The sequence below is a fragment of the Colletotrichum chrysophilum genome (genome assembly GCF_026319265.1).
Source record: "Colletotrichum chrysophilum strain AFK26 chromosome Unknown scaffold_46, whole genome shotgun sequence".
Taxonomy (NCBI): domain Eukaryota; kingdom Fungi; phylum Ascomycota; class Sordariomycetes; order Glomerellales; family Glomerellaceae; genus Colletotrichum; species Colletotrichum chrysophilum.
Window position 1 is genome coordinate 267330 of NW_026517333.1, and position 12586 is coordinate 279915.

General features: G+C 54.8%; 3 protein-coding genes across 3 annotated transcripts; 2 read left to right on the forward strand and 1 right to left on the reverse strand.

The window, feature by feature from the left end:
• Window positions 1-1532: 1532 nt before the first annotated feature.
• Window positions 1533-4411, forward strand: COL26b_006360 (uncharacterized protein; the record flags this gene model as incomplete). The annotated part of the gene is made up of 3 exons (XM_053179181.1): window positions 1533-2001; window positions 2051-4225; window positions 4278-4411. 3 exons carry the CDS (start codon window positions 1533-1535, stop codon window positions 4409-4411), a joined length of 2778 nt encoding a protein of 925 aa, XP_053036938.1.
• Window positions 4412-6158: 1747 nt separating this feature from the next.
• Window positions 6159-9850, forward strand: COL26b_006361 (uncharacterized protein; the record flags this gene model as incomplete). Its single annotated transcript, XM_053179182.1, has 4 exons — window positions 6159-7388; window positions 7885-8174; window positions 8437-9225; window positions 9370-9850. 4 exons carry the CDS (start codon window positions 6159-6161, stop codon window positions 9848-9850), a joined length of 2790 nt encoding a protein of 929 aa, XP_053036939.1.
• Window positions 9851-10255: 405 nt separating this feature from the next.
• Window positions 10256-11431, reverse strand: COL26b_006362 (uncharacterized protein; the record flags this gene model as incomplete). Its single annotated transcript, XM_053179183.1, has 2 exons — window positions 10256-11300; window positions 11382-11431. 2 exons carry the CDS (start codon window positions 11429-11431, stop codon window positions 10256-10258), a joined length of 1095 nt encoding a protein of 364 aa, XP_053036940.1.
• Between the last annotated feature and the right edge of the window lie 1155 nt (window positions 11432-12586).

Consider the following 12586-nt stretch of genomic DNA (forward strand, 5'->3'; position numbering starts at 1 on the left):
GCGTGCATCCCGTGGTGCTCTCGTCATCTGGTGGCCTTGCAACTACGCAGTACCTAGACAGTAACCACTTTACCAAGACAACTCCCGTCCCAGAGTACGTACCGCTGGCAGCCAACCAACGAACCCACCGCAGCATCAGCGACCGCCCGGGGGCCCTGGGAGACGAGACACAAGACAACCCCTCGTCCATTATCCATCGATATCCGCCCAACCCAGTCGACTGTCCGCAGTCCACAGTCCACAGTCCACCGCCCACTCTGAGTCTGTCCTCCTTCTCCTCCTCCACCACCACCCCAGTCTGTCTTTATTCACCTGCAGTTTGCAGACAGGCCGGAGAGACACGCGCATACAGAGAGGGGAGACCGGCAACAGACCCGACAACACGCACACCACACACCACACACTGCTGCTGTTGCTGCTTATTTGCTTGGTGTGTGTCTCTCTGTCGCTCTCCATCGACGCGTGCATGAGGCCGACCTCTTCCTCGCCCTCTATCTCTTACCTCTCCTTTTACTCTCCTTCAAGCCCGACACCACACCATTCCCTACCTTGCCTCACCTCACCTTAATAGGGCTGCTTACGGGAAACACTGGAACGACACCCAGGGATCCAGACGACTGAGGATCCAACGACCTTACTCGACAACCCAAGACTCGCGCTGCACTGGCCCAGCCAGCCCCTCCAGTGTCCGCCTTTCGCAGAGTACCACGCACCTCATTCGACTGCTGCCCAGTCTGCCTGCCTGCCTGCCTGTGCTTGCTTGGTCTTGGTCTTGGTCCTTGAACATTAACTCGGTCCATCTCCACCGTCTCTGCCACCAATAGACGCCGTGTTCTGGAAACACCTGCGATCTCCCCTTAACGGCCGGCTCTATTGAACTGAAGCAACCCGACCTGACCTTGCTTCCCGGCACTGCCAACGCGCGGCTCAAATCATTCTTTCTTCTTTTCTCCTTTTTTGTATCCGTCTCTCCTTTTGCTCGACCGTTGTTGTGCGCCCCGAATACAGTTCCCCAAATTGCTGTGGACAGCTTCAGAAAAAAACAACGTCAGGTCGACTGAGAGCCCGCGCTTTCCCGCATTGCCTGGCCCGCCGAAACTGTCGATCAACATTGAGCCGAAACGCGCTGAATCCCAGCACCTACAGCAGAGAAGGACGAGAAACCCCCGCCGCCGCCGCTACTTGGTGTTGCGATTCTGATTCTTCTTCTTTTCTCGAACCGCTCAGCGATGCGCTTGTTGTTGTAGCAGCCCGATCCAATTCCGGAAAGCTGTGGAGCTACACCTACCTAATTTCTCTCCTTTCCCAGAGCAACCTTTATGCGACCCCGAGCCGCGCAGGAGCTGTCCTGAACCCGGCACTTTCCCGACCTTGTTGACCACACACCAACAACACACACTTAAAACCTACACACCAATCGGCCCAAAACCACACGAGGCGACTCCCGATCGCGTCAATTTGCGCCTGCGAAACCACCCAGTCGACGACGGCACGGTTTCGACCAGACTAGCGGCGGGAAAACAGACCAGACGATGGCAGGATACCCGGGACAGCGCCCATACGGCGGTGGCCCGCCCGCGCCTCGTCCTGGACCCGGCCCTGCGCAACGGGGCCCTCCTCCTCCCCAGCAGTACGACAACTACCAGCAAGACGGCTACGGCTATGACTACTACGACGACGGCGGCTACGGCCAGGACTACGGCGGAGGGTACCAGGACCAGAACTACGGAAGAGGCCCGCCACCGCCGAATCAGGGCTACCCGCAACAGGACTACTACGGCGGCGGCCCAGGACCCAATGGCCCAGGAAGAGGAGGGCGTCCGCCGCCACAGATGGGAAGAGGAGGCCCGATAGCACGTCCCCCAACAGCCGACGGTGTTCGCGGCGGCTATCCCCCCGTTCACCCGGGTCGTGGTGGCCCTGGTGGCCGCGGAGGATTCCCCATGGGACGCGGAGGACGACCTGCTCCGTACGAGCGATCGGCGAACTCAGACCCTGCGGGTAAGTTGCTCAATGGAGTCACTGCTCTCGTATGCTGATCAATCGCTAGCGAACCGCCCCCGACCGCAAGATGGCGGCCCAATAAGCCCACCTGGCCCCCAGGGCTTTGGCGGCGCCTTCCCCGCGTTCCCGGGACAGGGCCGCAAGACAGACCTCGACGAAGAGCAGGCGATACTGAACAAGATGGCCGGCATGGAAATCGCAGCCCAGGGACCACCTCCCAGACAGCCGAATGGCAGAGGGCCGCCCCCGCCGCGAGGATATCCGGAGCCGCGACGTGGCCCCGACCCCGGCTACGGAGGGCCTGACTTCAGAGACGATGGTTATGGCCCGCAGGACAACTTCGGCCCCCCGCCTCGGAGCATGACGATGCCGGTCAATGACCCCATGCAAAGACGTGCGCCGCCGCATCGGCAAGACACGTATGCAGGGCCGGGCAGCCAAGGAGGACCTCGTAACGGTGTTCCTCCCCGGCCATCTACAGCCCAGGGCAACAGACCGCCGCCGCAGCGCATGCACCCTCCGAACCCCCCGCTGCCCCCTCAGAACGGGTATGACGGATATGATGGAGGCCAGGATGGTTATAGGGACACCAGAGCATCATTCGGCGATGTCTACGATGCATACTATCAGCCTCCGCGCACGAGTAACGATTACCGAGGCCCAGGAGGCCCAGGGGGCCCAGGTGGTGCTCCCGACTTCGATGCGCAGCCTTCACACCGCCCGCGCGGCTCATTCGATCAGCACATGAGACCCGGCATTGCGGAACATACTCAACCGGGTGCTAAGCGCATGCCGGAAATGAGCCGCACAAAGTCGCAACCTGATTTGAGACAATCGCAGCAAGCCGTTTTCGAGATGGCCGGTGACGCGCCGCCAATGCCACCCATGAATGGCGGCTACCAACAAGACGCTTACAACGGTCCACCAAACGGCTGGGATCAACCACAACAACCTAACCCGCCGCAAATGGGACGTCCAGGTCTCCCTCATGGACCGTCTCCAAGTCGCAGCGGTGATTCCCTGCCATCTCATCCCACTCCAGTTCGCCCTGGTCATATGCCCAACTCGATGGTCAGCATGAGCGACAAGCCTGCACCTGTCCGCAACTACAACGGCGGAATGGGCGGACCAATGCCTCCCGCCGGTCCTGGTGCGATGCCCCCGCAGCAGATGGCTCCCCAGCAAGCCAGCACGCTGTCTTTCACGGAAGCTTCGACGCCAGTCACACAGGAGGAGCTCGAGCGCCTGCGCCAGATCATCAAGACGAATCCCAATGACCAAGAGTCTGCCCTGAGGCTGGCAAAGAGACTCGTGGAGGCGGTCGACGTACTAGCGCCTCACTTGGCTGACCCGAAGATGAAGGTTCGCGCTCGTGAGAAGTACCTCATGGATGCGAACAAGATTCTCAAGAAGCTATCGAATGCCCAAAACCCCGAATCCATGTTTTTCTACGCAGATTGTCTTGGACGCGGACTGTTTGGACAGGAGCCCGACAATAAGGAAGCCTTCACGCTATACCAGTCGTCTGCCAAGCTAGGACACGCGGCGGCCGCGTACAGGACGGCAGTGTGCTGCGAGATTGGTCACGAAGAGGGCGGCGGTACGAGGAAAGATCCCTTGAAGGCGATTCAGTGGTATAAGAGAGCTGCAACGCTTGGGGACACGCCAGCCATGTACAAGGTGGGTATGATTCTGCTGAAGGGACTTCTTGGCCAGCCCAAGAATCCTCGCGAAGCTGTGGGTTGGTTGAAGCGGGCTGCCGAACGCGCCGACGCCGAGAACCCCCACGCCCTTCACGAGCTCGGTCTGCTGTACGAGTCCGCAGCTCCCAACGACGCCATCATTAAGGACGAGGCCTACGCCTTTACCCTCTTCAGACAGGCGGCGGATCTTGGCTACAAATTCTCGCAGTATCGACTCGGATGCGCCTTTGAATATGGTCTCATGGGCTGCCCCATCGATCCTCGACAGTCAATCATGTGGTACTCTCGCGCTGCCCAGCAGGGCGAGCACCAGTCCGAGCTGTCGCTCAGTGGATGGTACCTTACTGGCAGTGATAATGTCCTGCAGCAAAGCGATACGGAGGCATACTTGTGGGCTCGCAAGGCGGCGATGGCTGGTTTGGCAAAGGCCGAGTACGCGATGGGATACTTTACGGAAGTAGGCATCGGTGTGCCGGCCAACATGGAGGATGCGAAGCGGTGGTACTGGAGAGCGGCTGGTAAGTTTCCTTTTGACTTCTCGCTACAAGCGCATGCTAATTGTGTCAACAGCCCAAGACTTCCCCAAGGCCCGCGAGCGCCTCGAGGACCTCAAGCGCGCCGGCAAGAACGGCCCCCGGCAGCGCGAGCGCATCTCCCGTAGCAAGATCGGCAAGCAACAGGAAGGCGAGTGTGTCGTCATGTAGAGCTGACGGCAAATGGACTTACGACCAACCACGTAATACGAGCGGTCGCCGGGCTGGACTCCCCTGTGTTGAAAACGAAAAACCGCGATAACGACCACGAAAAGAAAAAGGAAAGGGCACGATGTAAACCGTGTACTTGTACGGCAACCCACACCAACGACCAGATGTACGATGCTACCTTTGGAGAGAAAGCAGATGCTCCGCTAGGGAATAAAAGATACAAAAAGTTTGAACTTCTTTTTCGTCTGGTGGTGGTTGACACCTGGCGTTCCTCTATTTTTGGGTATGCCTGTGTTTTGGTTTTCATGTTTGGATCAAGTTGGATGAAAGGATGGGTAGGCAGCTGCGTGTATGTGGATGTTGATGTTGATGGGATTTGTACCCGATTTTGCATTGTGCCGGGCCACGGCATGGCGTATTCTATACAGATGTGTTATGCGGCGTTTAGCATATATAATTATTCATTGACACACGGGTAATCCTCGGTGATGTGTGGCGTGAGGCTGTGGTGCGGTGTCAGGTGAGGACCTGCTTGTCCTTGACAGACGGTGTCTATGTCGAGTACGACAAAGGTTCCACGGCTAAGGTTCTTCGCCCACATTCGAGAGAGGTGGGGATCGGAATCGGCACCAAGGTCCATCAACATGCTGCTAGGCCCCCATTCTAGTGGTACACGACACACATCATTTCGTAGGCTGGGTTCTGGGGAAGTTGGCGCGGGTGAAGGTGGGCGCGGCTGGCTGGTGAGATTGGCTGGGAGGCGGGAGACGGGCGTTAGGAGTTGATCGGATGGCAGCGTGATCTGGGTAGAGAACTTGGGCGCCGGAGGACCTGACAGCAGCCAACCCCCCTTCACAGTGTTTTCCATCTTCCTCCGTTAATCGATGAGCGCATAGGTAGGAGGGAGCTAGTCGGAGACAGGTAGTTCGTTCAATCGGCCGGTTGTCATGTAGGTGGGCATTGGTGAGCCTTCGAGCCGTGACCAACTCGTAGTTGGGAGGGAAGGGTATGGGATCAGGACTGATTGGCTGCCGCGATGGGAAGGAGACCAGCTTTCGGGTGTATAAAGTATATTGTCGGAGTTTCTGATGCGTTGGATGTTGTGTATCGACTTTGGAGAAAGCCGCCTGCGAAGGAAGAACAGGCAGTATGAAGGCGGCGTAACTGGGTGACGGAGAAGGAAAGCGGTTGACCTGAGCACCTTCTGGTTCTGGCTTCGGTGCTTGCCGCGTTGGAGAAGTCCCTTCCTGCGGTGAACTATCGTCATCAAGGTTACCGAGACCATCAAGGCCACCCGCATTATTTGGTAGCGGGCACTTCGTCGGCGTCCTTTCCGTCTTTCTCTCTTCCTCCATGCGAGGTGTAAGGAACCCGAACGGTGCCTACCTTTCGCGCGGGTGTTTGGCTGTCTGGTTTCTTGGAAGGAGGCGGCGACCTACAACTCCGTTTCGGTTCATGGACTGCGGTTGTTAAGGTTTTACAGCCGGAGACAGCCTCAGCGGACCTCCTTACTGGAAAGTTTTTCTTTCTGGATCACCATAAGATCCATTAAAAACTCCAACATTCCTGACATTGAGTAGTTGCTTTCTCACTTTATCAGAGCACTTTTCGGTCATCAAGCTGCTTCCTCACACCAGCGCTCTTTCCTGCCGCCACCACTCCCGTCCTACACCAGCGCTCTCGTCTTCCGACAGATCTTCCGCTTTTCGTCAGCGGTCTTTGATCCATATTACACACATACGAAATCATGGACTTCCAACCTCCCCGAGAGGCCCCTTGGTTCGATGTCGGTCAAACACTGGAACTATTTCCCCATCTCAATCTAGCTGAACCTTGGGGCGGCGCCTACCCCGTTCCTAAATGGTCTGAGATGAAGAACATTGCCGCATACCCGCGCGGCTTCAACCCGGACGCGGAAGTCGACAAAGCGGTCATCTGCAAGGCGAAGATTGTCAGGCATCTTCGGGTCGGCCTGGGCCGTGGTCCGCAGGTGCTGCTCTGCAAAGCCACCCAGTATCCGCAAACCCTCGCACAGTCGCAGATGCCGTTTCCGCCGTCCGACGCGAAGGAACATCTTGCTGACCATTTCGTCCTGAAGGTTTCGGACAGGGGCCTGTTTCCCGGCGGGGGAGGTATCCCACCCGGGAACAACTGGGAGCTGGCGGACCAGGACCACAGCAGAGACTCGTCTGCGCTGAGGTACCTCTACCAGAAGCATTTGGAACGCGGGGGTATTATGGGATATCCGTATCATGTGCCGTCCTACTTTGGCACGTGGGTCGTCAAGCTTCCCTACGAGAACAAGGCCGGTGAGCAGAAGATGCGATATGTTGGCGCCGTCGCCATGGAGTTCATCCGCGGGGTTTCCATCGATGATCTCTGCAAGGGCGTGCTTATCAAGAACCGTAACATCAACCTCAAATCAGACGACGATGGGTATGAATCTTTCTTCGACACCGCTTGTCTTATTCCGAGAAACGACCCAGGTCTTTTCCGAGGACCGGAATTCGCTGGTCTGGTAATCGACGCAGAAGATGAGGCTTTCAGGTTGATGGTGCTCAAGGGTGTGCTAGATGGTGTTGTCAAGACCTTGCATGCCGGTGTGCAGTACAACGACCTGAGCCCCCAAAACACGTTCGTAACGATTGTTGACGACAGCAATTCTGAGGCTGCTGTGCCCCGAGTTGTGTTTCTCGACTACTTCAGCTTTGAAATCTACGAGAATACCAAGTACGCGAAAGACCCGGAATGGCCTGACGTACACCCGCTCGCCGAGGAACCGCGCCCAGTCCATCCGTTCGAGAGGTGCTGCATCATCCCGCTGTCCAAGTTCTCCGGCTGGTACCCGCCGCTCTGGGACAAGCATCCGTTGCTGTTTGACTGCTGGCTTGGAAAGATGTTTGGCAAGGTTGAGGAAGGGTCCTACTATATCTTCAGTGACCGAGGCGACGAATCGGATCGCTCGTTGAGAAAGCTTGTGGCAGACCACGGAGCCAATTATAAAGATACTCCCATAGATTCAAAGGACGATTTTCTACATTCAGTGAAGGACCACACGGGGGTGGATGTTTCGGAGTTCATGAACCGGGAGGCCTACTAAGATCTGGCTTATAAGAAGGAAGAAGCTGTGCAGTCTGCCAGGAGTGTTCTCGGCAAGAAGCGACAGAGAGACGATGAAGATGATGAAGAGGGAGGCGACACGGTTTCTGACCAGAGCAAGAGGCAGAAACAGTGAGCTTGATTGAGATTTGGTACATGATTACAGTTTATAATAATGGCCTCTAGCGATATAGCAGCATCAATTTAATACTCGTAAAATAGACGCGGTGTTTTCCCTATCGTCATAGTCCAAAACCTTCCGTACTTGCCCGCCAGATTTGCAACTGATTGAATGCCACGATGGGACTGAGACCCGCAAAGGATGTGTGACATTAGATTCTCTCGGCTGGGACGTCCTGTAATCGGAGTTGGAGCAAACGGATGAGGATGAGGATGAGGATGAGGATGAGGATGAGGATGAGGATGAGGATGAGGATGAGGATGAGGATGAGGATGAGGACGAGGATGAGGACGAGGATGAGGACGAGGATGAGGACGAGGATGAGGACGACTATAACAATGATTATAATAGAAGCGATGAGGACGACTTCTTGCTTTCTCACCGGCTCTTTGCCTCCTCGAACAGAAACCGAGTCTTCCCTGACGCCACCGAGCCCCCAATTCTTCTCTTCTGCTACAGCAGCTGTTTTATCCTGCCCCTTCTGTTCAGAAATCTCTTCGGCAACCGTCCAAGAATCTTATAACTGCTTCAGTCCTGCACGCCTCCCGTCGACATCATCTGAAGACTCGGTCACCTTATCTTCAAACCGCCGCAAATCACCACATATATATCGTCATGAATCGGAATTGCCCATGGTTCGACGCCGGTGAAACGCTTGAGTTGCTACCGCGCCTCAATCCGCCCGAGCCGTGGGGCTATAATCTCTACCCCCCCGCCACTCCTGCTCAGCTGGATATGGCCTTAGGAACTTCGACCCGGACGCAGGTGTCGACAAGGAAACCATCGCCCATGTTAAAATCATCAAGCATCTTTCGAACGATACGAAGGGTTTTTACCAAGTGTTGCTGTGCAAGATGACAAAGTACCCGCGATCCCTTGTGCAGCCACAAATGCCGTTCCCGCGTTTAGATCCCGAAACAAAGACGAAGGACTCGGTTGATTACTTTGTCGTCAAGGTCTCGAATGGACTCGTATTCCCCGGCGGACCCGGGGACCCTCCCTACGGTAATTGGCAACTTGCTGAGCATTTTTACGCTCGCGAATCGACTGCCTTGAGGCTTCACTACGAGAAGCATCTGGTGCGTGGAAATATCATGGGCTCTCCTTACCATGTACCATCTTACTACGGCACATGGGTTGTCAAGGTCCCCTATGTGAATGAAGAAGACAAAAATGCCCCGAAGATCCGATACGCCGGCGCCATTGCCGTGGAGTACATTCGAGGGCTCTCTATCAAGAACCTTTGTATTTCGAACGATCCAGAGGATCCCGTGCTCGTGCCGAAGGATTACGATGTGAGACCCGAATACCGGTCAGATCTAGGTTCAATGAATCCTCAGGACGAGACTTTTCGATTGGACGTTCTCAAGCTTTGGTTGGACGGGGTCGTCAAGTCTCTGCATGTCGGTGTACAACTCCACAATCTGAGTCCTCGGAACATCCTGGTGACAGTCCTTGACCTGAACGGGTCACCGATCCCTACTATAGTGGTTCTCGCCGATTACTCCTGTAGCGAGATCTACGAGAAGAATAAGTATGCCAGAAATCCCGAGCTTCCCGAATGGCCTAGTCGACACCCTCTTACAGAGCTGCCTAACCCGCCTCACCCGTTCGAGAGGTTCTGTATTCATTCTATTTGACGCTTCCAGGGATGGTATCCGGAAAGGTGGGATACAAGTCCATGGCTGTGTGAGCACTGGCTTGGCTGGGTCTTCGGCAAGATCGAAGACAGCTCCAAGTACTCTGTCTTCAGGATGTCCACAAACGACTATCTGGCCTTCGGCACGATCGAAGTCAATTCCGAGTACCCTGCCTTCAGGATGTTCATGGACAACAATTACCGGAGAGTTCGTGAGCTCAGGAAGATGGTAGCGGACCTAGCGGCTGAAAGTCGAAGCTCGCAGCCCGAGCCCTCGTATGGCGAAGGATGCGAGAATGCCATCGAAGAGCTGCGAGGCCAGAAGGCAGACGAGTGGGTTGTGTGCAACGTGGAGACGGTCAACGGCGCCGCACCCCCCTCGTGGCGCACTATCTATGGCGACTTGGAATCTGGAGGAATTGTACGTTGCGTGAAGTTCCTCCCTCCAAAGCGCCAGAGAAGTGAGGATGAGAATGCCTCGGAAGAGGAAACTTCTAGCCCCAAAAGGCAGAAGCAGTGAACACAAGACGGTTTTAGTCGCTTGGCGGCATTGTCGGAGGACTCCGATGTACAGGCGCACCCTATAAGTTCAGTCTTACTCTGCTAATTGTTTCGTTGAGCTTGCCTAGTCTATGATTGAGGATGTGATTGTGAAAATGTATGACTGAAATGCGGGTAACAGAACGTTAATAGAAAGCAATACAAAACCGAAGGAAAAAAGTTCCCATTGTGAGCAGTGTGAGGCCTTTCAATCAGAGTCTTTCTGCCCCAAGTCCAGAGAACCCAGCAAACACGATCAAGAGTGACGAAAATTACCAAGACATCAAGAAAATTCTTCAATTTTCATCTGGCGAACTATGCTGACAAATGTGATGTATCTTGTTTTCTAGTCTGTAAATCAAATAACGGAAAAATCATCTGCAGATTAAAAGACTGGAAACATAGAGAGACCCAAGTATTCAGCATCCTCATCAGGAAGGTTGCTGTATTTCTCGTTGCCGTCCAAGGGCCCGAACCCGCTTTCACTCAAAAGCCATCCATGGAACTGGTCGGAGTCGTAGGTGCACCATTCACGAGGAAACCAGCCCTGAAAGTCTGAGACTTCTGATATGGCCGGAAAGTACAGAGCAGGATGAGGTGGTCGGTCAAGCTGCTGTGCGATCATGGGTTTTCCCGAATCACGTCCCTCCTTGGTCCGAGACCACACCTTATCCATGTAGTAACCGACGGAGACAACCCTCGGTTCTTCAAGCTCTTTCCCGTTGTTGCGGAGAGAAACCAAGACTTTGCTAGGGGCGAGGCCCATCCTATCGACAAAGATGCCAGCGTGCAATTTTCGGACGACGCCGTCGAGCAAGGTCTTGAATATGCGAAGTCGGCTTTCGGTATCCATCAGGAGCGTCTTGTCGGAGTTTCTGTACAGTGCGATGGGGGTTGTGCTGAGTTGGAGGGGGCCATAGTTATCACGGTCCCAGTCTCGGATGCCAAGTTGCTCAATGGAGACTCCGTGAATGTATTCCATCACGATGAGACTGGTGTATCTGTCGCGGGCGCAAGCATTCTGGCCCTTTTGTTCCTTCTCAAACACCCAAGCGCCATAGTACTGCGGTGCCAAGTGAGGATAGCCGGTCAGCCCGTTGTCGTACAGGTGCTGGTACACTGCGGCCTCCGAATTCGGCTCGCCAGATGCATGATCGTGGGATCGGTATCCATCAGGAAACCATTCGTAGCGCGGTCTCGAAGCGAATGTCTTGACGATGACCAGGTCGGCCTCCGACAGGTGGTTCGCGTGTGCGTTATTCATCTCGACGGCGGTTGGCGCCTGCTCCACGCGGCAGAGGAGGACCTTCTGGCCGTTCGCCGACGCGCCGCTGAGGCGCTTTTTGATCACGAGGCGAGCTCTCGTGGCGGGGTTGGCTTCCTCGATGAGTTTGCCGTCGGCTTGTGAGGGGTCGAAATCAGAAGGCGCCCTGCCTTCATCTTCGAATCAGATGTTGCAGGGGTCGGACAGCGGGTATGGCGTCAGCACCAGCTCTTCGCCCGGGTCGAACCTTTCGAGAGCCGTAGAGTCGAGGACTCGCACGGTGGAAGTAGATGACATGTTTGCTGTGCGCGTGTGTCAAGATGTGTAAAATATGGAGGATGGCAATGGGTGAAGTTGGATGCTGGAATTGTGAAGAGGGTGGAAGGCGATGGTGATAGCAGTGAGCAAGTTATCTGGAGGAGGAAGGGCGAGGCTCGTCTTTTTATCACTCTTGAAGGATGACCGGAGAAACCATTGTGTCCATTTTGTTCAGCAGTAAAAACCAACAAGCTCATTCTAAATTTGAACTCGCTTGATTTCCAAACCGTGCCCGCGCATGGCATGTCTGGATACTGCAAAAAGCTAAATCCGACCTTACATAGCGAGACGGCGTAACGAAATTCTGTCAAAACTTTCGCCGACGCCAACCTGTCTGAACCTTTATGACAGGACCGAAGACCGAAATTTCCAAGTCTTGATTAAGATGATCTCTCTCTGGTCTAACCCTCATGTGTGCTTGGGTTTCGTCAACACCACAAGGTCTGGTACCGCCGCTACCATACCGCACCCTTGTGACCATCCCATACCAGTACCACCGTCTCCATATCCGAACTAACTCACCCTCTCACCTTATGCGCCAAATACAGTGGTCCCATTTACGTTGCCTGCGTTCCAGTTGTCCCAAATGACACTAGAATTCGTGAGCCATATATAATGCTTACTTCTCATGATGATAGTCGCAAATCGGGTTCAAATGTCGTTATAAAAGATCATTCGCGGAAGTTCCTTCTCTGATACTCCCCACATCCATGCGGCACCGGGGTCGTAAGATATCGCTATTGAGCCAGATGTGGACGAATCTGATGGGGGTTCTGATGTTGATCTAGGGTGGTGGACGAGGTTCACAATCGATGTTCTGGACGGGCCTTTTGGAAAGGCTCTGGGCATTGTCAGTGTCTCTTGGTTTGGCCAGGTGATTGACAACCTCGTTTCACGTCAATCAATGGCAATCAGGTGTAGAAAGAAGCTTACAATGGGGTGCTGAGAGCGCCGTACCACAGACTTGGTTCTCTCGCCCCAAGCTCTTGGGTGCTTAAGAAGTTCCTCGCTTTTGCCATGGCATCGTCTATGCGCTCCTGCAGAGACGAGAAAAAAGGACGAAGTGATAGCAGAGATATTATTAGACCCGTTGTGCCTTGTGCGAATGAGACATCTCTTTTACTGTTGAGAGAT